Source organism: Varroa jacobsoni, unplaced genomic scaffold (assembly GCF_002532875.2).
Source record: "Varroa jacobsoni isolate VJ856 unplaced genomic scaffold, vjacob_1.0 scaffold_590, whole genome shotgun sequence".
NCBI lineage: Eukaryota > Metazoa > Arthropoda > Arachnida > Mesostigmata > Varroidae > Varroa > Varroa jacobsoni.
Window position 1 is genome coordinate 353,296 of NW_019213492.1, and position 24,704 is coordinate 377,999.

Genomic DNA, 24,704 nt, shown 5'->3' on the forward strand with positions numbered 1-24,704 from the left:
GGGGGGGGGGGGGGGGGATGACGATTTATGTATGGCAAACGCTCGTGCGCTAGCGTATAGCTGTCGCGTTCAGTGTTGTGCATGTAAACGGACGAGCATTATAGTGTGCAGTGGGTCTAACCAGGACAGGAACGAATGGAACCGACAGCAGCTAACGTTGGCAACTTATCCTCTCCTGGGACTTTGCGTAAGCGGTGGCAGGCAGCGACATGGTCGTGGTAGCGACAAGTAAGGGGTCAATAGGCTAAAGCTGGAGCAGTACGCGTGCGAGCTAATGTATGCCTGTCCGTACGCAAGTACTTCTGGGACGCTTGGTTGGGAAAGAGTTCACTGCTGCTGTTACTGCTATGGTTGTGGGAAGGCCGACGTGGGATGGGACAAAGCGTGCGGTGGGTAGACAGGGAAAAGGGGAGGACCAGGCGAAGGCAAACTGCTGCAGAACGGCCGGAAGAACCATATAGGGACTTCTGCACAGGCAGCGACAGTGACGCATTCAACGTTAGGGTTGTAGATGATGGCGCCTTTTGGGCCGATTGTGGCGCCCTCAGTGGTACCCGATGCAATAGTACGAATTGTGGCCTGATCCTCAGCATCCTCCTCAGTAGAGCTCGGAGTTTCCTGTTAATCGCATGTGTTCTCTAACGTTTTAGCAGCCAGCCGGCGTCGCTGAAGTGAATAGAGCCGACCGGCAGGCATTTTCGTTGACATGCGTCAACTATCAAGAATTGGTGGGTTAACGAAACGCGTTAATTACGACCGAGCGCTTGATACAATTAAATTGAGCGAGTGATGTTAAGCTGTGTGACGTTAACATAGTACGGAGCAGATCGACAGTGATATCGACTTAAAAAGTGGGTCGAGAGTTTCTCTTAAACTTCTCCTATTGTTGGTGCATTGAAAGCTCCGAGTGTTTTAGTGTGTTTACGGTCTCCTTTTGTTGTCACCGCCAGTTGTTTAGTAGACATCAGGTGTTGTGAACAATGATTATACAGTGGTGGAACTATGGCTGAAGTTTAGAGGAAAATGTGTTCTCTAAGTTGTGTTTGAGGTACGTGAAAGTACGTTAAACAGGATATAGTCGACCGGTCAACACATTTTCGGCTTGTGGATTTAGCTATCGTCACCAGTGTAAATGTCGCCTAGCGCTTTTATGTGGTTCTTGCGACAGCAATGCTCGTATCATAAAGATAATTGGTGCCACTAGAGGTTGTGTTCCTTCGAGCTGTCCTTGCTTCCTTATTCAGCCTATGCCTGGCAAGCTTTTGATCGCGCCAAATCGCGGGCGGTGGGGCGGGAGGGCGAAAAAGTAAAACCTTGCAAATCTTCACACACTCACATAGCCACGCGTTGATACACGTGCTTTGAATGTGTTGCCACTATTTCGAAATTTACCGTGGTTAGAACCAAGCCTTGAAGGACCATCCAATTATAGTTCGTTTTAATTTAATTGCTAATCGAAGTTCGGGGTACAAGTTGGACCCGGGTTGCAAACGGCCATGGCGTATGCGACAATACCACTTCGGAGTTCGGGGCCGCTGATGGCAGCTGCGTGCCGAACATCCATCAGTTCGAAATCGTTATTGGCTGCAGGTGTAAACCACTTCGTTGAAAATAGGGGGCAGACGGAGGAAATTCCAATCCAATCAAGCAAGTATATTATTTGTGATTGAAAAAAATATTGTGATCTTTTCTAGCCTGGATGGAAGCACATGAGGGAGTGGTTCGTCACAAAATAAAACATCTATACTAAATAAAATCAACTCGAATCAATATCTGCTTGAAATTTCTATTAAATCATCAGCATATTTTCTTTTTTCGCTAAATCCGAACTGTACTAGCCTAACATTAAAAACGAATGTACCATATTTCGAAATGAGAAATCTGGAGCTGGAAGGTTTAACACATATCAGTACGATCATGAATGCGATAGGCCGTCATTTATCACCTTTACTGATGAAGAATATGAAGGTGAACACTTCATATTGTGTAGAAAGCTCAAGGTATAGTTTTCATATGTATTCAGATGGTCGCGCCACCTATGTTGAACCACTGCACGAACACTTGTGCAAGTATAGTGTTGAAATGGCAATGCGATTGAAGGCTATTATCATGGTCATCATTGACCTCCACGAAAAACAGGCGACTTACATATCAAATTTTGTATGGCTTCGCCTAAGGTCGCAGTAACAAACGTTGTTTTGCGGCCAGTAATAAGCGAAACTTTCTTCCCTATTTCGATATATAAAATTTTATTATTTTTTCCCTATAAAAATCGACTCATGTCACATCCACAAACGGTTTTAAGAGTCATATATAATCTATAGATCGCACGCTTACCTTTGAAAAAGTTTTTAGATATCCGTATCGCTTCGTAGCAAGACGCTTATCGCGAAGAACCATTAAAGAGCCACCCCAGCACAGAATATCAAATCTGTTAAATTATTTTTTATGATTCGTCGAGCACTCATAAGCGCACTGAACGCATTTAAGTAGCTTGCTTAGGCCACTTTGTTTGTATTTGTGACTTAAGACGGTCTCCGTATGTTCTACATCTATGCAAATAAGCAGGCCCTGTCTTTTTGAGAAATGTACTGTTGTAAACAGCTCACGCCTCAAATGCTATAAATAATAGGCTATGTATATTGAGGCGTCTTAGAGAAGCATTTGCTTCGTTCTTTTCTACTTCCTCTAGAACGGTCTACAAAATCCGACATAAGGCCATTGATACTATCGCTACAAAGCTGCACTTCAATGAAGAACCTCATGCTGCTGATAATCGGCAAGAGGTATAACGGGAACACTGAATCAAGTTAACGAAGTTGACCTTCCCTTGACTCGATGAGACAGAGATGTATGAAAACGTTTAGTACCGGTGATACCAGAAAATGGCCTGCTGCAGGCATGATAGCCGTGGACCGATTCTTAAACCGTAGAAGACCATCGCGTTGATTTTGTTGTTTAGTATAGGAGGCACGATCCCAACAGTAGTTCTCGCCATCGCTGCATTATGATCCGCCTCAGAGCATTCCCTCTAAACAGACAGCAAATCTTCCGATGTTAGGCGATGATTATACACATCAGGCGGGACAAATTAAGGATAAGAGGACGTGTAAACAACGGTACGTTTTCGTTCGTATGGCTTATACAGCAGAAGCATAGAATGAAAAGAATAGCCATCTCAATTGCGAGTGGTTAGGTTATAGTTATATAGAAAAAAAAAAAATAGTGACTGTGTTTTTTCCGTCTTCAGTAAGGGCGACTCTTAGAAAGTGTCACAAATCCTATAATCATTGCGAGAAAAAAATATTTTCGCTCTTTTACGTTAAACTTGAGCGGTAAAAACGGCGCTTGGCAAACTCTTCATTTCCACCAACGCTGGCCATGATAGCAGGCGCTTTAGAGAGGTAATCTTTATTCTGTCACAATGGCAATAAAATAACAATAGCCTCAATGTTTGTGATCAGTTAGATCTAGCTCTACATTGAAGTGCAAAGAGATAAGACCGACGGAACACTTACTGCGTGTGTGCAACATCTCTGTGAAGGCAACGATTGCTCACAAAAGAACAGGGTCAGGACTTGACTGCGTAAATAGAAGCTTTCTACTGCTATTGGAAACTTAGCTCAAATACAAACATGCTCGTCAGCTTTAGAAATTAAGCTTGTATAAAAAATCCAATAATGATTAATCTATTGAACCTACATCTTGCAATGCTCTTCAATTAATAAATGATATTTCAAAACGAATGATAAAAGACTAAAGATTGAAGCAAGCAGTCTCTCTTCTTCGTTCTCGTTCATCACTACATTATTTTGGTATACAATCGACACTGTCTCAAAGATCTAACATCTTTTCCGTACTTCGCCATTGTCTGATGATTTCTATTAACCCAGATTGATGCAAGCGCCAAATGCAAACAAAATGAAAGTTAGTTTTATGCCGCTATGGGTAAAAAGCAGCGAGCGACAGTATTGTTATCGATTCTCGCAAATAGTCGCATCGCCTCCATCTGACGAAAGCTTTCAATGAGAAAAGGGCTCGAAATTTGAAATGCACATCGGAAACCCAGTCTGAGGCCATTCTGCAGTACGACAAGGACATCATCAGACGAATGAACGAAACGATAAACGGAAGAAGAACTCAGAGCAGAACAGAGCGAAAGACTGTCACGTTTTGTCTCAATATTATCATGTCCGTTATCACTGTTCGACTACTGTTCCGTATTCTTCGTTAGGGCAACTCTGATTTGAAAAGTATGGCTGTTTTGTATTCGCCATGAGCTATCCGCTCCTTCCTGCGCTCGAAAATGGCTGGTCGAAATAGTTCTTTTTATATCTTCTGACGACATTACCCTCTTTATTGCTGTTGGAGAGCAAGAAGAAACTAAGCAAAATAAATAGTATGCGTCATTCTCAAGAGTCACGAAGTCGACTTTTGTCTTTTTGGAGGCTGTTCCCACATGATGGCCACAGCACAGATAAAAAAAGAAGGGCCGCGATTACGTAACGATATCGCTCCGCCTGTAGTCAAAGCGCGATTTTTTTTTATTATTTCGGTGTTCGCGCCTTAACCTTACTCATCTTTTCTCAACAGCCTTTGCTGTTTATTCTAATTTCTAGCCTAGTTCAACTGTTCACTACAATTTTGTGACTGAGCCTCTTTCTCGATCTATGTACCTGCGCAAACAAGTTGGGAGAGGAAAAAGCGGCCCCGGATGGGAAAATGGCCTTTCAGCCTATGATAGGTTCAGTTTTATCCTATCGTGCTCACCATCTCTGCCCCAGTTACGGCCAGGGTGATTTTAAAGCGCTCCGGACAGTTAGCTTCGACCGCTGAGCGTGAATAATATAATGGTCAATTACATGCCGCAATATGGGAAGTGCGTTATAAAAATACTTAATATAGAGCGTGGTATAACCACATAAAAGTACTATACTACAATTTGCTTTTATGAGCTACGTGGTAGTAGTTCGAGCTAATTAACACAGACAACCGAATTTGACAATAAGCGCATGAGCAAAGATTCTTCCATGACAAACGGCTGCGTGTGTACTTCGAGAGTTTACGGATACACTTGAGGCCATATTAAAGTTCACAACAAATTCTAGCATATTTCTAGATATCCGTTGGACCAATTTCAGGCATCAAAGACTATCTTTTAGGCTGGTCATCACGTTGCCAACTCACATAGATATGTGGCACTGCTAATGGTTTTTCAAGCAGCAGCCACCAGCGGATGGTAATGGTATGTACTATGAAATAGCACGTGTAGATATATATATACTGTGGGGCCGATATCCATAGCAAATAGCCGCGTATTTTATGCCAAATCGATTGTGATATTGACAGGTAGTAAACCCAGCCTTGGGATTTCTTCCGGCCGCATACGGATTTCTTGATTCGGAAGCAATTTCTTAGCTTGGCACTAGGTGTAGGAAACTCGCTGTCTGCTTTTGGTAGTTAGAAAATTTTCAAAAAAGATTATGACGCGCAAAGCAAATTCACGATGCATACTACACCTGTGGGAATCAAATCTATATGCATATATAGTCCACATTAAATTTGTATATGTATATCCAAAGCGGTCTGAAGTAAACCGCGGGCGGTTCAAAATGTAGGCGAGGAAATTGTAGTCTGCCGAACGCTTCAAACGATGCAAATCAATCCGCACATCATCACGCAGGTATCGCCTGGAAACGGTGCTTTTGAAGCATATGCTAAACATCGAATGTGCCTGACAAGTATACTCTCTTTGAAGGCACCAAGTACGACCTGACACCGGCAGCAGAGACAAATTTCGCAAGCACTTCTCCAGCCTAATATTGGGCCATCTAGACGAGCTTTCGCAAAATATTCAGAGACACTAGGTCCCATCGAAGTCGATTTAATTTTCAATGAAGGATCTCGCGCCAGGTGAACATCGGTTAATATTCCACAAATAGATCTACGAAACTTATATCATAGATTTTGTACAAAGTCATATTATATTTCAAAATGTACTCACGTTAAAAATTTCCGTAGAATTCCCCGCATTTATTTAGTACCTTCTGATTTATCAGTTAAAAATCATTGCAAACTGTTCCGGCTTTCTTGATCAGTGGATAATTTGGTCGAGCGAAAAAAATCAACGGCACCCGTCACTTGGAGGGTACGTTTTTGTTCCAGTTTCACTGTTCTTATCGGTGTGCTTATAGTATACACACACTTCCAGTGCTTCTGACAGTTCCTATTTTTTTTGTTTTCCAAGGAGCCATCCTGACTGCCTCTCTGCATTTAATGCCTGCTATTGCTGCTCGTGACATTCAAACACCTTTCTTACTAAATACGTTTAATTTGCACTTCATCTTTTAAATATTCACCCGAAATGGCCTAAATCTATAACGCTGCCTCCGTTTTCTCCTCTGAATCGTTTTCTTAGCGCTAGCCGTTTCTGTATTTTATCATGACCTTCTGACGCTACCGCAGCCAGGACCCGTTCCTCTTTCCTGAATGGTTCAGCCTGTTCTGGCCTATCGGCAAAACCAACTCTGTGTTTTTCCTATTGTTAGTGCAGTCGAAGAAGTGAACGAAGAGGGGGGAAACTTTCTAAATCTGTCCTTTTCACAAAATAGTGAACTAAATTACTTCATGGTTGCATAGCACCTTCCATATAATGGAAATCTTACATGAAGCTCCAAGGATCATATCATATATGAAATGTCAAGTGTGATTCCCTCAATTTATTAACGCAGTATGAACGCTGTCAAGCAAATGCTAACTACCAGCCTTCGTATATGCAAGGCCTGCGCGGGCCCCATACTGGTACACAAGCTTGCCTTTATAAAAATAATAGAAAAACGGCTCTAGTAAGGTAGTACGGCCTAAGGCCTACCGAAACGACACTAAAGAAGGGGGAGCCACAAAATGAGCCTTGCACAGCTCACTCCATCTGGTGGAAAAAAAAGTTACTTTCGTTTACGCGCGCCGTTTCTTCGTTCTTTCCTTTCTCTCTTTCCATCCATCTTCGTCTCCTCGTCGTTAATCCAACGTCCGTTCACCCTAAGCGTCTTCTGCTATTCTGCAGTTACCGAGACCATTGATGGGGCGATTACGCAATGGCGAAGGGCATTCGGAGCTTTTGGCAGAGTGAAATATGCTTTGAAACTAAATTTTATTAGGGTTAGTTAGATCTCTTAGGGAGTCGTTATTAACTATACGGTAGAACAAGACCATCGCACAAAGACGCACGATTCCTTTCAGTGCGGTTTGCGAGGACAACTTGCAGCGAATGAGGCCACTTCTTGTACGGATTTATTCATCCTGGTTGACGAATCGTAATCTTGTCGCAACTATATACGCCATTATCTTTATAGAGAAAGAGAGCGGAACCCTGTCCAGCATAGAAGGCTAAACGGAAGGGGAAGTTCTAGAGGTGCCTTTCCAGACAATGACCATCTGTTATAATGTGCCACGTATCCAGCATTGCAATACGCAATTAATGGAAAACCATCGAACTGAAGATTAAATTATGAGGGCTTGTAGCAGCCGTGGTTTTGCCGCATGTCAAGCTTTAGTTGCGATTAAGAACTTCTATTATAGAAGAAGAACCGGATAATTACATAAAAGAATCATCATTCGTTCGGCAAAGCCAACAAACATCTGCATGTGTATGTAGGCGTACTGCTGTTCAACACAATTTTCGAAGCATATGTCTCAAACTATTTGTGGCCGCCATTTACCAGTTGCGCATAATTCATCGTTGTCATACCTACATCTATAGGAGTAAGTGAGATCAGTGCTTCCTGGCGTTATGATCTACCGTTACATGTATCTCGTGAAGAAAGACGGCCATGAATCCGACTGCGAAGATTCGAGTTCTGGGGATGAACTCGAAAAGAGTCTGGATAATCCGCCAAAACATCTTCCAGCGCACCTGCATAACGGTCAAGAGCACTCTTCCGGAATTAAACCGCTGACAGCGCCACCCCTTAAACCGGGCAAAAGTCAAGAGCAACAGAAATCGCATCCACCCCCTAAAGGTAAGGTACTCGATGGATCAACTGACTATATGAAAAGGTTGTAAGAGTAATTTCCGAAATCGGATTAAGTGCGTGACACGTAAGAAGACCTATGCAAACCTCAACATACGTGCCCAAATACTGACAGGCGTAATATAGCATTTTGCAAGTTCTCAGATTCCATAATCCTGCTACGTGCATATTAGAGCATTACTCATCAAGCTCTCTAATAGAACTCGAAGTTTTAGAGTACAAGAAGCATGTTACGATATCGATTAGACTTGAGGCCTTCTCATTAGAAGAAGAGGCATGAAGATGTGATGATTGTCCATTAAGCGCGTTTGAATCAAGATACTTATAGATTGCCTGAATTCGCTGAGCATTCTCACTACCAAATACGCCAATTCGGTCCCCATCCCGTGACGATACCTCTTTAGCGTCGGTCAAGTATTTTATTTACTGATATAGCATGGACTCACATAAATTAGCAATACGTCAGAACATCAGTACATTAAAACGTTGGCAGGGGATCCTTTTCTCCTACAGCCTAAATATATACTAGAAACAAAAAAAAAAAAAAGAACGCTTCGCCCATTCACCAACACGTGAACTAGTTGCCTCTTGGTTAGGCCTTCGCGAGAACCTACTCGTTTTCTATCGCTATCCGTTTGAGTACCGTTGTAGACGCTCATGTTGTCGATATGACGTCGTTCAGCCGTCAGCATCTAGTACGATTACGTTAGATTTCCATTTCCACCAGAGTGAGCAAGTACTCACTCTTTCGAATTGCTTAACCCGCTCGTAGTGGATCTCCAGACGTTGGACGGATAAATGTACACTTGAGTGCGCACGCTCACCGAATTCTCTAGTAACAAAACGAGTTCTATACACGAACAAGCTAATCTTCTCTCAATGCGATAGCGACTGCTGAAGCAGCAGCCGGCGTCATGCAGTCGTAGGTTACTCGAACTAATTGTTAGCTTAAGCGACTGCCAGATACAGACGCTGCTGACTCAGTAGTCGACATCGTCTTGACCAACGGATTGTTCCACTTTCCATTAACTGGAGTAGTGAATCGTTAGTTAGTTGCTAGGGTGCTGATAGGGAGTGCCGTACTCGATGTGACAAGCGTACACGGGGGCTCGAAGCCGGGGGACCATATGGTACGAGGGAATAGCGCCAGCTGTGGTGGCTCTCTCTTTCCTTTATGGTATCTAGGGTGGGGGTCCATGTGCCTACGACTGGCACTTTCTTTCCCTAGTTCGCTTTTGTTTTGAGATCAGGACCCTCTTCAGATGAATCTTCTTCCTTCTCGTGGGGACTCGAGCGCAAAGTCGCTCTGTAGACATTATATAGCAGCTGCCGATGGCGTCGGATTCGTTGCAGCTATTGCTTCGCTTACACAACGATACGGAAGTGCCTGGAAGGCTGTAATCGCTATAACGGTGTTGTTCTTGTACCCTTCGCGCGAGTCCTGCGCGCTTACATATGCCTTTCCCAGTGCTTTTCTTTTCAGAAAAAAAAAAACCAAATGTCACGGCCAGCTGAACGGCTGGCTGCGTTTCGGCCACTAAGAAGAAACCCAGAATGCATTTACTAGCAGCTGCGTGAAGGCGGCCAGAGTGCAACGTAGAACCTCGCTGTGTTGTACCACAAAAACCCACATCGCACAACCGAACAGTAGCACTCAGAACCACAAAGCGCTACAAAACGGATGGCCATAGGATGCAGTGACACCACTGACAGACGCTAAGAAATAGTTTGCGCATGTGCTCGCGTTAACGTAAATATTTTGCAAAGCTACCTTCTGTAAGGAGCAAGTTATTACACACAAAAAAAGGAGGGTACCTAGTGAAATAAACGTACCTAGTACGCTGTGTAGTGTATAGACTGAACGTGATCTTTTTAAAGCATGGTGCAAGTCATCTAGTTTAGAAACAAGGCTAATTTTTAAGGCACTGATCAGCATCGTGATTTTTGGTGTTCGTTTATAGGCAACAAAGGGCAATAGTAAAGGTATTATCGAATTTGACATTTATTGAGATTTTGTTGTGTTTACGCAAGACGTATTTATAAAGTTCGAATATCGCCATTCGTACCTTAATTGACATACACTAGTTTTTGCCGTTCCTAAGTCGATTATTAGTTTTAGCCAAATAAACTATTTTCGAAATACTGCCGGTTCTAAGTGAGAATCCTTAATTGACGAATTTAATTTAAGAATTGAGATACTGTACAAAGCGAGCCTAGGGATTATTTGGGTCTTTCACTATGGATTTTTGAATGCTTCAATGGTTCTAATTTAATTAAGATGGTTTATGATTAGTGAGATGCAGCGGACGCAGTTTTTGAGTTGTGACTGTTACTTCATGCGGAAAGGACCTTCTTCTTAAGACCAAATACAGGGTCACAAACTTACGTTTATATCACGACGAATAAATAGGGATATTTAATTTGACGGCGTTACTTTATACATATCACATAAACGTTCTGGCAGTTTCGGTCAAGAGTACGCCTTAGTGGAACTGTTGAATGAAGTTTCCTTGAAACACGTGAGAATTGCAGCTAGTTACATACTGTGACGTCCAAAGAGAGAAGGTAAAGTAATCCTCAATATTCTTCATGGTGTTAATTAGTGTTCTATTTTGATATCTGTCGTCTAGTCAAAACTTTGCCCTCTGCCTTATGTGGAAGTTGATACTACAAGCGTTAAACAGAATTAAGCTTTTATGGACAAAAGCAAATCAGTTAATTAGGTACTGACTTAAGGAACGTTCGAAATACGTAACGTGAATAGGCTATAGCTAACGTGCATACTGCTGGCCAGCCTGACGTAATGAGATAGGACATCTCTTGACTTATTCGTGTTACAAAAGGTTCTGTATTCTGATGGTCGAATCTCTATCAATTGAATAGAAATAAATCATCACCGATTGACATTAGAGTTCTCATGTCATTTTACTATTATTGTTGCGTAAGCTCCTTTGGTCTTTTTCGCTCCCCGCTTCTACGATTTTGTTTTGTACATTACTGATACATTAGATAATATCCCGAAAACACATGTTCTGCAACGACTGTGGCCTGCCAAGAAGATACAATGCTATAGAACGTCGACAACAAAAACGCGAAGGAATAAGCATTGTCCAAATAATCATCTAAAGTTAAACAGCCACCCATCTAGCCACCATGGTGAGTTTAGGCCGCAAGTGAGCTACTTGGTCGTCGTTTCTACTTTTCGACACACATAATGCCTTCCGTATTGCGCATGTCGGATGCTTGGCGGCGCCAACAGGCACTAGCTAGACAAGAACCATTCCTGTTTTTATTTCTATTGGTATATCGACGTGTCGGATTGCGTCTGACAAACAATTCTGTTGGTTTCAACCGCTGTATGTAGGATAGAAGGGCCGGAAGGTTCTCCAGCGCTAAACGGGTTCGAGTTTTACAGACGACGTCGCTAGCGATAGCCGTCTACATACGACAATGGTACATGTACAGAAGAAAAAGCGATCTCGACACAGTCCTAAGAAAGAGGAACGGTCTGTCCTTAATTCGCCAGACAGAATCGTGGTCTGCCTCTCAAATCGCGCTACGCGCCCAGATCAAGAGGATAGGCCGTTTGCCCAGGCAAGCTGTTCAGGCACCGGTACTGAATACTTTCCAGGCCGCCATGCCATCCATATACCCAATATAAATGTCTAGAAGTACATATATATATATATATATATACTTGGTTGCGGAAAAATTGCTATCCGGTTTTAAGCCGACATTTGAGCGAATATTTTTTATTTTAAACTAATTCTTCACATGTGCCGTTTTAACCAGTGACCTTCTGCCATTGTTTTGCTGACGCCATAGTTCCACCAGTGTAGAACTTCTGTAGTTTCTAAGTTAAACATTGTGTCAAGTAATATCTGTATTCCTCCATTGAAGCAAAATTAATACCATTAAGGGCGTTCCACAGTGACTGGAACAGATAATCTTTCGGTTATGCAAGATTCGGCCTATACGGCGGATGCATTGAGATTTCTCATTGAAGCTCTCTCAATTTTTGTCGGATGTGGCCTGCGGAAAACGACGCCTTTTTCGTTCAGTGGCTTCAGTCGATGCTTTTTCAATGGCTTGCTATAATCTTGTTATTTGTTGATAATAGCAGTAGTCTAAACTAATTGCTCTACCAGACGCCAGCCACTCATAATACACAGTTGCTTTCGAAGCCCACCAAGCACGGAGCACCACCTCCGTTTGTCATAGATTTTTTTATACCTTTTATTTACATATCGTTGTTGTATGTGATCCACTATCCATTAACGCTTTCAGAAACGAGCTGATTTCATTGCGCTTCTGCAGCCTTATCAATAGTTTTGTCCGTAACTAGTCTGCCTAGAACGAGAACGACAGGATTATGTTGGCAATAAAAAGCGAAATTTCCATTATAGATCAGGGCAGCATTTACGACTTTACCATTATCGAATTGTAAAGTATAGCAAACTTTTGCAATCTTCTTTAAAAGCTTAAGGCAGAATGAAGATCCGATGCGATTCATATTGCTATCTCGCCTTGAAGTCATGTAGTTTGACTGTTAATTTCGAGTACTCGGTATGAATCCTACGGAATTCGTTCTCCTTTGCTTCTTTTATTGGAGCGGATGTTAACATAACGTTCTCACGAAGATACGGTAGCTGCCCTCCTTCTCCAAATTTAACCTTGATCATAACTGTCAACCAGATGACAGATACTGCGTAGACACGATAGTCAACAAAGAGTCAATCAAGCCAAGGTCACAGCGAAGCTCTAACGGTCAATCAGTGCATTCTAAAAGGACGTATTAACAGTCAGTCGGCCAAATTTTTTTGCGCTGCCCAAAGTAATCTCCTTTACTGACACAAACCACATATGCCAATTTTTTTCTTTGTCACTAAAAGCACAGTCCTAAATGTCATTACTCAGTCCCCGTATATACGTGGACTTAGCTTTAAGAAATCGAAATATTACATTATCCATGACAATCTATATATATACATATAACTTCCTTCGAACTTCTTACTATTATATGTAAGTGCAGATAATTGTGTTTTTATGTAACTCTTATAAACTGATCTAGCTATGATTTGGCAAAGTCTGCTTTTCGGCTCATAGCTTGATAGGGATGTAATGAGCAGGTCAAGAAAGCGGAATTGATATTTTACGTTAACTTATTAATTGCTGAAGATAGTCAACAATTTAAGAATACATTCTACTCAAAACCATTTAGAACACTCTTCTTGACGAAATGATCCTTAAATTTAATATGAGACGCGAAAAATACCTTGTGAGAAAAAACATATAGAGAAGAATACGCTGTTATTCATCCTTAAATAAATGACTATTCGTTTAAACGCTGTTAGGCCTTGCTTTAGACTTAAAAACATTAGTATTTGGCGGGCGAAAACATTGATCTGTTGACTGGAAACATCGCGTTACATTGTAAATTGTTGCTCTGTTACTGGGCTGTTCCAGTAACAGATGACGGCCTAACTTTTCATGCCATTCACTAAGCCAATTCCGGCTTATATCAACTCTGCAAGATGCAACCTGTGCAAACAAACCTCAAAGGGAATTAGATGTAGCAATAATTCTTCGCTAAACTTCCAATCAATGTGCCATTTACCATAGCATTCACTTATGTAAAATTGTTTACAACTTCATTTTGGCAATAACAGAGGCCGTTTACGTTTAACGTCCCCAGCGAAACAGTAAGTGGTCTTTATGTGATGTAGAGGTCAGTCTTTGAAACAGATCCAGACAATATATATATACATGCCGTTATATGCGTAGATTAGAGAGTAGAAAGACAAAGAACAAGGTTCAAATGTACCGGGGATCCTGTAGCACGTAATAGTACCCCAAAAGGAGGTGATAGATCACGATGCATGCTGCCAGTGGCTACGAAGGGAGCTCGTAATAGAGTTTGTAGCGTTTTTAAACGCTACGCAGAGGTGTACGGAGCGTATGGCCGTGATCTTGAGGACCCTAAACGAAGGTCTTTCGTAAGTGTCATCTTTAATCGTAAGCGTAGTGTATAAAATCGTCGGAGCTCATATAGGCTACAGTACAGGTTATAGAAATGACTTTTCACTCAAAATTTTACGTTTTCCAGATTGAAACGTTTGTCCAATCATTTCAAAAATCCAGTTACTATTATTCTCTTGCTAGTAAATCTTGCTCAATAACATATTCGTATTGAGCACCTAATAATAACATATCTTGGATTTATTGTTCGCATAGCTTATTTCGTTCCATGTTTCAGCGTAGCCTATCATTAGTTGCAGGTTTTCTAGGCCAACAACAAAAATCCTAAGTTGCTCGCTGAATTCGTCGATATGACCCTTATTCAAGCTCTATCTCACAAGTTCCAATAGTACACCTTGCCTTATAAACAAAGTACGAGTCGATTCCTCCTGCTCATCGGGGTAACATTGTCTGCTGCGCTTAAAAATTACGATTTAATCATTATTATATTTTTTTTTTTTTGCCTCCAAAACGGAGTTGTCATCCCTCTAGTCATAATGTGATATATAAGGGGAAAAAACAGGTTTAAAAAGCACCGCGCGAGTACTCTTAAAGATGTCTTCTATTTTTTTACATTTGTCGAACACCGCTGGACAGACCAGCCTTAAGTCTTTATGAGCACTGAGAAAGTAAAATATAATATAGCCTCCTTTTTTAAATTTAGGACCACTCTCCCCCTTTACAAAAAGCTAAACTCTTCAGCAGAAAGCGGACGACACCACTTAGAAAATTAATATTCGTTCATTGTTATAGGATATATTCGATCGAAGTCATATTCATTTAGCAAACCATCATCGGTTCATTGTTGTAGTCCGCTATCCTAGTCGGTATAATGGAAGGCAGTGTGAGTAAATGAAATGAAATGAAAGGTGCTTCCTAGTACCAGTGGTTCAGGCTTAGCGCACACGTTTATAAGCTGATTAATGAATAGAGCTCAAGCTGTCGAAAATAATCTTATAGTTTGACTATATGTACATGTTACCAGTCCCATGCATGAAGCCGCTTATATTAGAGTGAAAGCTCCTCTGTCTGTCACAAAGCGTAATTCAGAGAATCGGAGCGACGATCCTAATGTGGCTATGATCTTGGACAAGAATGAGCCTTCAGCGTTCCATGCTTAAGCATTTTTGTTCATGTTAATAATTAAGTTCAGCCCTTGTGACCCTTGGTATATACCTCGACTAAACTGTTAGGAATACCGTGCAAACTAAGCCCACCCAATGCAGAAAATACCGAAGACTCTGTTTTGGTATACTAGGCATATTATGTTTACTGACTGAAGTCCCTTAACAGGAACTACGTTTCTCTCGAAGGCTTTCTATTGCAAATAATGAAAAAATGCTCATAATGTTTTCAAGCCGCTAAATTCCACATAGCAATATTTCAAAAACCAACTAGGTTGCTATCTCAATGCGCAAACTCGTGTGGTCTTCGAAGGCATTATTTCCCAAACCTTTCAAGGCAGGCCAAAGAGGAAGGACAAAACGCGCACGTTGGATATGACCAGACCCATTCGGTACCATAAATTTTTACAACCACGATGGTTGTACCCGTTAGTTCTCCATGTCGAATTGGTTTTAGGGTCATTCGCACCAACGGCTGCAGTCGCTGGGCACGTCTAGCCTCAGACTGTGCCGATGCCAGCCGACCACTTGGCACCGAGTGTTGAAGTTTACGGCACTTCGAATGGCTTAACACAGGCGTTTGTTTGGGGGAAAATAAATTTCGCATACGTTCAATGTCGAAACCTTTAAAACGTTTTGCATGTTAAGCGCATGCGAAACCCGTCACCGGTTTTTCCGGTCCTCAAACCAGATCTCGTTACGTTGCTAACTAGACCACCGTTTTATCTATTTAGGCAGCATTTTTTTCCATTACAAAAGTTATGGAATTATTAAGAAGATCCTTCCGATGCAACGATTCGTGTTGTTGAAATAGCAATTGGAACGTTTACTAGTGATACTTCATCAAATCAGTCATTCAACGCACTGTCGACTAAACTGTTACCCGTTCAGCTATTGACAGCGATGAATTTCAAGGAACCAAATCTTTTTTCTTATTTAGTTGAAATATATTCGGTCTGTAGTAGGATAATAAATGAGTACGGTAGCTGTTCAAATAATTGGCTAGGCCCCCTGGGGGCCGAACCTTGTGAGCTCGGCAATGTTTTTGAATGATCAATAAAGTGACTCTTTCGTAGCAGTTGACTGCCATCCGTTGCCTCCTAAGCTAATTACGCTAATTAAGCGACGTGCCAAAACAATTATTTTTGACTCATAAATTGGTACGTATCAGCGTTTAAAATGCTTCGAGTTGTACGTCCGGTGCGACAGGACGTTGTATTGCAGGACAACTGGCTCTCAGAGCGAATAAGGAATGTGCCCACATACAATTTCGCGCCCCATATACCCCTTGGATCAATACCTACATTCTAACGTCTAGCATCGAATTATTACAAAGCTATATTTGTGTAAACCCTGATATAAGCAAGGTACGCGCATTCCTTCAGTAAACATCTATTCGAATATAGATAGTGTAATTGTACCGTAGAGGTTCGACTATCTTGAATAGAGCGAAGATCTTCCGCACGCTTAATAGGTTTGCGGCCGCCCTGCAGTGAGCTTCTTTTCCTCTCGCTGATCCGAAATTGTTGACTTTTGTTGTTTCCGAAATTATTTAAATGAGATCTCGCGTTTCGTCTAGACTTTGCTATAGATTCCTATGCTACAGATGAGGAAGTATTGTGATACGATTTGCAAGATTTATGAGACATATTTATGTGGAAAAACAATTTTGACGACGGAAACAACTAAAAATCATTGAGCATTACATCAAACTAATGCAAGTAAAGCGATAATTAATGGCAACTTGAACATAGCTTCCAGTTGCGGCGCTTAGTATGCATAACAGAATCACTTCTTAAAAACATGAGTATGTTTGTAATAGAAATTTTCAACGTCCTAATTGTTGTACGAAATTTCGTTGCGATAATGAGCAAAATCTGCCAGAATGTTCATAAAAACAGTTGGCCCTGACCGTCATGAGTTTCTCGAGCACACAAAGTGACGTACCGTCCACAAACCTACAACGACCTGCATATACGCATAATTTGGCTACACGAAACAAGGGGCTTTGACATGGGCAGATAGAAATGAGAATCGAGAAAAGCGAAGGAAAAAAGGAATACTTATTCGTTTTTACTTTGTCGCTTGGTTACTAGCCTAACTAGAAGGACGATAATGGAAAACAAATATATAGTTGTCTTACTGAGAAATACAACTGTCCCTGTGATAAATAGTCTTCTTCTATTTTCTTGGCAATGCTCATCTAACCCAGTTACACGGTTGAAGTCACACCAAGGTTACTTAGATGACTTCTAATACAACATCACTGTGAAATATATAAAGGTTTGGAGCAATGAGGAAGAGGCATAAAGCAGTGCGTAAGGGTATAAAGGACTTAGGAAACTGAGGACAGCGCAACGCTTTGGAGGGCAAATAGCTTCAGTTGGCTTCGATTCGTGTGCTATTCTTCATGGTCACAAGCGGCAGAGACGGTAGGCCTAAAAACAGATCTACAGTGACCGATGACTACCCCTGCTAATAGAATCATTGCTATTACAGAGGTAAAGTCAGCCCCTACAAAACTGGACAGGTCATAATGAGCTGCTCTATACTATTGTTGTTGTTCTTGTTGCTGCTGCTGCCATCAAGAGAAAGTGTATCGCGATGGAGCTTGTCGAAGAAAACTTGCTACTACGCATAATAACACTGCTAGGCAAAGGACGGAGTTGACAAGAAACCTATGTTCAACGATCAAGCAGTTACGAGGGAAATGAACAAAGGTTCAAAGGTAAAACAAAAATAACTAGTCGTGCATGGCGATGCACGAGTGCACGTGATATGCGTCGAAATGAAGTATCGACTATTAATCGGGAGAATGGAGAAAGACATTTGAGTCATACAAGTTAATCGTAACTTTTCCCTAGGTAGCACCTGCTTTGGCAGAGGGCCAGGGTAGCGGGTACGGGTTGTGAGGAAACCTCATTGATCGTGGGATATCGCTGTGGGAACTGGCGACCAACGTCTTAGTGATGGGCATACATTAAAGATATGAGTTCGGATAGACGGAAGTAAAAGAGGAAAAAGGAAAGTGGCTACGCCGGGGGCGATTACGCCTTGTTTATACGGACACAAATAGTCGCTGTTTATCGCAGCAGGAAAAGCTCACTTTTAGCATATATAGCACATACATTTAGTTTCTATCCATTTCAGATAGTTACGTAGACACAAAAGACAGAGAAAGCGTCTACCAGATGACCGCAAACCAGGACCGAATGATAAAAACACGAATTTAAGAGGAGAAACGATATTTACGAGATTTAAGTCCTTAACATAATAATAAATTTATTTCCTTTATACACAAAAAGAAACTATATATATATATATATATATATATATATATATAGTTTGCATGTATATATATCTACAAAATCTACGCCTTACTTTATGTTTTTTGCTCACTGCAATTTTTTTTACCACTGCCAGCCATTCGCTTTTATACTTCGATCCCTATATATACCTATGTGTGCACATGATAATTCTTAGCTCATATGTGCACTACGGCTACACATTTCAAATATAAAACGTAGCTTTTGTCCAATATGCTATAATTGTCTACAACAAATACGTACTTTTAAACCTTCACAGATACCTTTGTCTGCTCTCTCTCTCTCTCTCTCTCTCTCTATATATATATATATATATATATATGAGTAACATATAGCGTATATATTGCGATTTAAAATATAGTGTATATATACTGCTGGTGCTTAGGGCCTAAATCTACAAAAGAAATAAACGTCGTTTGATACCACCGCGTTAACAAAAACTGCGGCTATGCCATACGTTTTTCATTTTTCAAGGTACAACGAAAAAGAGTCATTGACAACTTAATTAAATTTATAAACTTAATAACTTAGGATCACTGCCCTTTCTTAATCATAAACTGCTTCTCGAATAATCATTACTTTCAGATAGGGAAAGGACTATTTAATAAGATTTATATCGCATATATCTGGTTACTTGTAGTTCAATAACGTGTCATATATGCGGTAGCAGTTGTTATCCTTTGAGTCAAGCTCAGAACAAATAGTATTCTTATAAAACTGTTCAATAAGCAAAAGTCCAAACAAAGGGATGATAAAAGAAAGACAAATAATTACTTATTGTCAGAAGTGCACCATTTTTTAAAGTTATACGAGTTTGATACGTCACAGAATAAAAGCATTATTTAAGGTGAATATATATATATATATATACAAATCGGTGCCTGCTAAATTGATTGAGAAAAAAGAAGCAGCCGACTACCGAAGAGATCATGGAGTTCTTTGATACTGACGATGAGAGGTCTATGCGGAAAAATCGAGCAGCATGTACGAGGAGGAGAGTAAACATTAGAGAATAAACCAAAAATAGGTGTTTATATATGACGATGTAGAAGCCCACGTATTCTACTGTAGTTGTCGCCGTCAAAATCGAGCATCGATCGTTGATTTCAAAAAGGAAAAAAAATTCGATTTCTTAGGTAAGATGTTAAACACTTATAGTAATAATTTATTGCGTACTATTGGTCTGGTGTTTTTTTTTTTTTTTTTTTAATTTTTCTTTCTTGGTTTCAATTTGTTACGTTACATTGTACATTTCGATTTTGGTTGTCGCATTTTGGTACCAGTACAGTTACGTTAAATTGTGATATAGTGTAAAACTTAGTGATACGCACAAAATAATTAAAATGGTAAACGGCACATACCTGGCCATTAGGAAGTGAAAAATTTAAACGAACGAAAAACGATAAAAGTAACAACGATAAGGTTTTACCAAGCTAATATTTTACTGTTTTCCCCCTAGTATCACAAAGGTAATATATAATTAGCTGTAGCTATCTACAGTAGCTTATATATACTCACGAAGGGCAGAGCTCTCGTTTTATTAGATCAAGCTTGTGAGCTAGAATTAGAAAGCATATCGAATACACTTATCCGCTATTAAAGATCATTCGAACCATATGCCCGATGAGTTTTGTTGGACAGAAAAAATTTTAAATAAATACTTCATCTGCTTTCAAATTACGCTCAAATAAATACGTCGTCCCAAATAAAGGATTACTCGCTCCGCTTCGCTCCTGTCGTTCTATTAAACGCCGAATGCGCTTCATTCGTTTTCGACCATCCCGCGTTGTCATCACTTTTCCTGCAGTATCATCATCGCCTGGTAACCTTTATTCATTTGGAGCATCCAGATCAGTTTCACCTTGAAGTCAACGCTACTGCCGCTCTATAGCGAATTGGCTGCGTTTGTCAAAAGGCATCCAGCGGTATGAGAGAAACTGCGGCAGCTTAGAGTATAAGTTAGGGGTAGTGCGCGAGTGCTGAAGCTGTGGGGTGGCGGGAAGGAGAGCACTTGAAGAAAGGAGACGAAATGGTTACGAGCATGAGTCAGAGAAAATTTGCTTTGAGAGAATAACACTGGCAAGCTGAGCCTAGAAAGCGGAGTTGGGAGAGGTAGGCGACGCTGCCGCGGCTACAAACTGAACGCGCATCATATCAGTATCTTTCTATTGCACTCTCGCTTTACTCCTTTCTTATCCTATCAGCGTTTGTTTTCAGTAAAATTACCGCTCTGGTGAACCCAATTTTGGGAAGTTCACCGCTTGTAGTTTTACATCTTCTGCTTCTGTTGGTCAACTCACCTCCAGCGTCATTAAAACCGGACCAGAAAACGCAGGCAGTTCGCTCTATTAGCCCTGCTGTAGCCAAGTAAATGCGGTGCACTTGGGAGAAGGAACGATGACCAAATCACCTGAAAAAAAGAAAGGCACTAATTGGTTCCATCTCAACTTGCTCGATTTTCCTGCTGTTGCTTTCCATAGAGTTTCGTGTAATCACAAAACTCCAGTGACACGTCAAACTGGCTGGACGCCATGCTTCATACAACTACAAGCGATTGACTTGAAGGAAACAGATTGCGGTAAGAGTGGATAAGTGATGAAGTTGGAGAAGCCGAACCGAGTAGAGGGAAAAAATTGAAGCTTAAAGGCTTAAGTTGACTCAGTGATATCTATCTGTTCAGATAGCCATAGGATATCTTTGCAGGTATCTGTGCGTGACAGACTATCGGAGAGAATAACATGCTGTAATCTTTATTTGGTTTTAGAATTGATCCAGAATCAAACAAAATATTGTTCGATCTAAGTATTGAACATATTGCTGGTAAAAGGAAAGTGGAAGTAACAGTAAATTGAATACATACACACAAGGAATCTTACACTTTCTAACTTGCCTCCTTTTCCATTACACACTAAACAAAGCGTGAATCGTTCATAAAATCCAATTTGTCGACGAATTATTTGAATAACACAGTAGTAAAATACAGAATACACATAACCTATAAGGATTAATAGAGACTATCAGTGGTACGAAGTTAATTTGAGACAAATTTAAATGATACATTACGTAAGAGAAAGCTGTGATCGATGGAAGATGAGGTTAATAGTTACAATTTAAATAAAGTGCTTACTTAGAGTTTGGTCTACCGAAGCCCCTTCAGGCCTTAGTTTCCCTTTAACTTATAGGTTTCTATTTCATCGTAGACTTTCGTCTATTTTATCTCCCGATCGAATAAGTCACCATCGATCGTTTCGGCAGCAATTCATTTCACCAATTGGTTAACGGGCAATCAATCAACCGCTTATCGATTTCCACATCTTCCCTTCATACGCGCCTCAGCTTCCGTTACTCGTGATCCTCCGCTTGGAAGCATTAACATATTAAAAGAGCGACAAAATGATTCGTTCTGTCAGCATCGAAAGCGTTAGTTACATTATTTAGCTAACAAGCACCGACGACTTGCCCGTAGACGGCAACCTGTGATGGTTTCCTATTGAAACCTCTATACCTTGAGAAACGCTTTGGTAATTTCTAACGGCGATGCGAATGATGTCTTCTAAGATACACGCTGGTTAAAAATGCGCCACAACAAACCTCAGAAACGTACGTTAGGTCAGAGAAAAAAAAAAAAGGTACAACAAAGTCGTTCTGGCAAATCTGCCTAATAAAAATCTACAGGTAATTGGGGTAGCGCACGTGATTATTTGTTCTTTTAAATCTACGATAACTCAAAGTGGAAAGCGATTATACCCAGGTAATTATATAGGTTATTAGACGGAGCCGTCGGCTTCGTGCCGCGTCTATTTCATCGTTAATTAGCTTATTTAGCCTAATTATTTTACCTAGGCTAACGAAAACTATAGGTCGAGTAGGCATTAACAATTGTCCTTTTTCGATTACTTTATTTTGCCTAACCCATTATTTTCCGTCATCTCATCGCTCTATTCAAATATGTTTCCCAGGCTAAAAATCAGCTCTCAATTTGTCTTCTTCGTAATATGTTGGCTTTTTATACATTTCTACAATACGACTACGGGATTTTTGAGTGCTGACCAGCTGACTTTGATTCCGAAACGCACACAATTAGGGTGGTCTGCTTTTGAGAGACGTACATAAATCGAGTGGGCTTTATTTTTGGGACGTCATCATTGCAAAAACGTTTTTTTTTTTTATTCAGCTCGTTGATACATGCATTTTTATTCAGCTCGTTGATACCTCTGAATTCGTGTGAAGTAAAATACCCTTAAAAAGAACACCACCCAAACGACCTCCTCGACTTGAAAACTAAGATTTAGGTTTATCAATATCTATTGAATTTCAATTTGTATCAACAAATACCAGCCCGGAACTATAGACTTTCACCCAAAAAATGTTCATTTTAGTGTTACATAAGAGAAGAAGCACATCCATTTTTTGTCTTTTTTCTCATTGAAATATCAATTTTAGCCATACAAAAATGTATTGGAATTTTTAATTTCAACCTTTTGGCATTTCTCTCGAAAAATGTTTCAAAGAACATTTTTTAAAAATCCTGCAACTCAAATGGTGGTCCTGTCAGACACTGGAACATATTAATTGACATCTGCAAAGATTCATATAATACAACCCAAACGTAGCTCAAAAAGTATCTTCATCCCATGTATTTTTAACTATTTTCGGGCTGAGGTATCTGTTTTAGATACGAATATTCTTACATTTATAGCTAACTCGTCGAGATTTGGTATCAAAAAGTAACACATTTACATGAACTTTCCCGCAAAGCTTCGGCTACCATTTTGTCAACGGATAGCCCATTTCAGCCCTGACGATTTATTCTTGCATATGCACAAGAGATTGCTGTAAAAGTCGTTTAAAAGGGCAAACATCGTAAAAGATGAACAATTTGACCAAATCTACATAACATTTCGGGATGAAACTTTAACGGTCGGTTAACAAAACAAACGAACACTCTGTTTTGGTTGTGTATAGATTAATATTAATACAATGATTCACGTGTGTGTGTGTGTTAATACATTATCGACATGGTAAAAATTGTGAATAGTATGAGCAAGCACGTTCGACAAAAAGAACTTATTACACAAAAAACGAATTCGTGAAACCATTTCTTTACGAAGGATATTCTATGGCAAAAGTTTGTCAGTGTCCAGTTTACGGTTTCTGCGGTCCTCAAATCCACACGCACATCGTGTATTTTGGACTGCCTTGCCAAAATCGCATCAAGCGTTAAAAAGAGTTCGGCCAAGAGCCGTAATGATTCGAATCGCCCGTCAACGCGACAAGGCTGCCAAGTACAGTAGAACTGGAAAGCAAAAAAGAAACGTTTACGTTATCATCCCCCAACGATCTACCAGCGACAGCGCGCATTCAGTTAACTCTAATCGTATCGAATGCCTATGGTTACTGAATTCCGAAGAGAGATTCGGGTCCGATTGCAGCGTAGATAAATGAAAGGTCATATCGGAGGCAAAAGATGTAGACCACATAACTACCAACGTAGAAACCAATCTACATTGATGTAAATCATGAGTTCGCAACGTATATAATAGGCATACATGATATGTTCGTGATGTGAAGTACGCTCGTGATGAACAATTCATTATTTTTTCTCAATCAGGTTAAACAAAATCATGAAAGTAGAGTGTCCTTGAAGAAACGATTGATATCTGCTCTATGGGAATACTTGTAAGCATCCTATAGGTTGTATGTGTATGTTTGTTGTGAAATTCTTGTGTGCAAAAGCTCGCGAGGGGGAAGACTTGCCCACGTCGGTGTTCTTCACGATTCGTTAGTTCCTGTTTCCTCTTCTACTAGACACTACACTGCTTCTGATCCTGCCAGGATCACCAACGTAGCCGTGCAGCCCAGCTGATTCATAATATCCAGATGGCAGTAGTCAGCTGAGCCGCCTCGCGTTTCCGTTCGTTGGGAGTATGATAGCTCCTGTATCCGCAATAGTGGTGCTAACAGCAGCTACAGGATTATCCGTGACGCTGATGTTTTTTGTAAACGAAGGGATAGCATTAAGTTTTGCACGGGTGAAGATAAATGGGTAATTCGGCTTTATTAGGATATATATCCTGTTCTATCCGGTTTTTTAGTATTCGTTACATATGGTCTCATTAGGTGAAAGAGCCAAGTGTCACAGCGAGATGGCACGAGAAATGTTAGAAAATGAAAAACATACACTGAAGCCCCATGACACTTTGGCG

General features: G+C 40.6%; 1 protein-coding gene and 1 long non-coding RNA gene across 9 annotated transcripts in view; one reads left to right on the forward strand and one right to left on the reverse strand.

Annotated features, from left to right (window-relative positions):
* LOC111261722 (coiled-coil domain-containing protein CG32809) overlaps positions 1–24,704 on the forward strand; it is a 319,292-nt gene that overhangs the window by 173,200 nt on the left and 121,388 nt on the right. The window contains exon 1 of one of the 6 annotated variants that reach the window (XM_022835435.2): positions 7,182–8,018. The exons of the other annotated variants lie outside the window; for them this stretch is intronic. Within the exon in view, the coding sequence (XP_022691170.1) occupies positions 7,790–8,018 (229 nt within the window). The 5' untranslated portion in view covers positions 7,182–7,789. Of the gene's footprint in view, positions 1–7,181; positions 8,019–24,704 lie in introns of those variants that run through there. 6 annotated transcript variants of the gene reach the window in all.
* Positions 1–24,704, reverse strand: part of LOC111261724 (uncharacterized) — a 30,826-nt gene that overhangs the window by 4,085 nt on the left and 2,037 nt on the right. The window contains exons 2-5 of one of the 3 annotated variants that reach the window (XR_015311647.1): positions 24,256–24,485; positions 23,678–23,794; positions 20,799–20,908; positions 19,568–20,508 (exon numbers count right to left, since the gene is read on the reverse strand). This is a non-coding gene — a long non-coding RNA (uncharacterized LOC111261724). Of the gene's footprint in view, positions 1–19,567; positions 20,509–20,798; positions 20,909–22,364; positions 23,795–24,255; positions 24,486–24,704 lie in introns of those variants that run through there. The other 2 variants (XR_015311649.1, XR_015311648.1) reach the window with 2 other exon arrangements.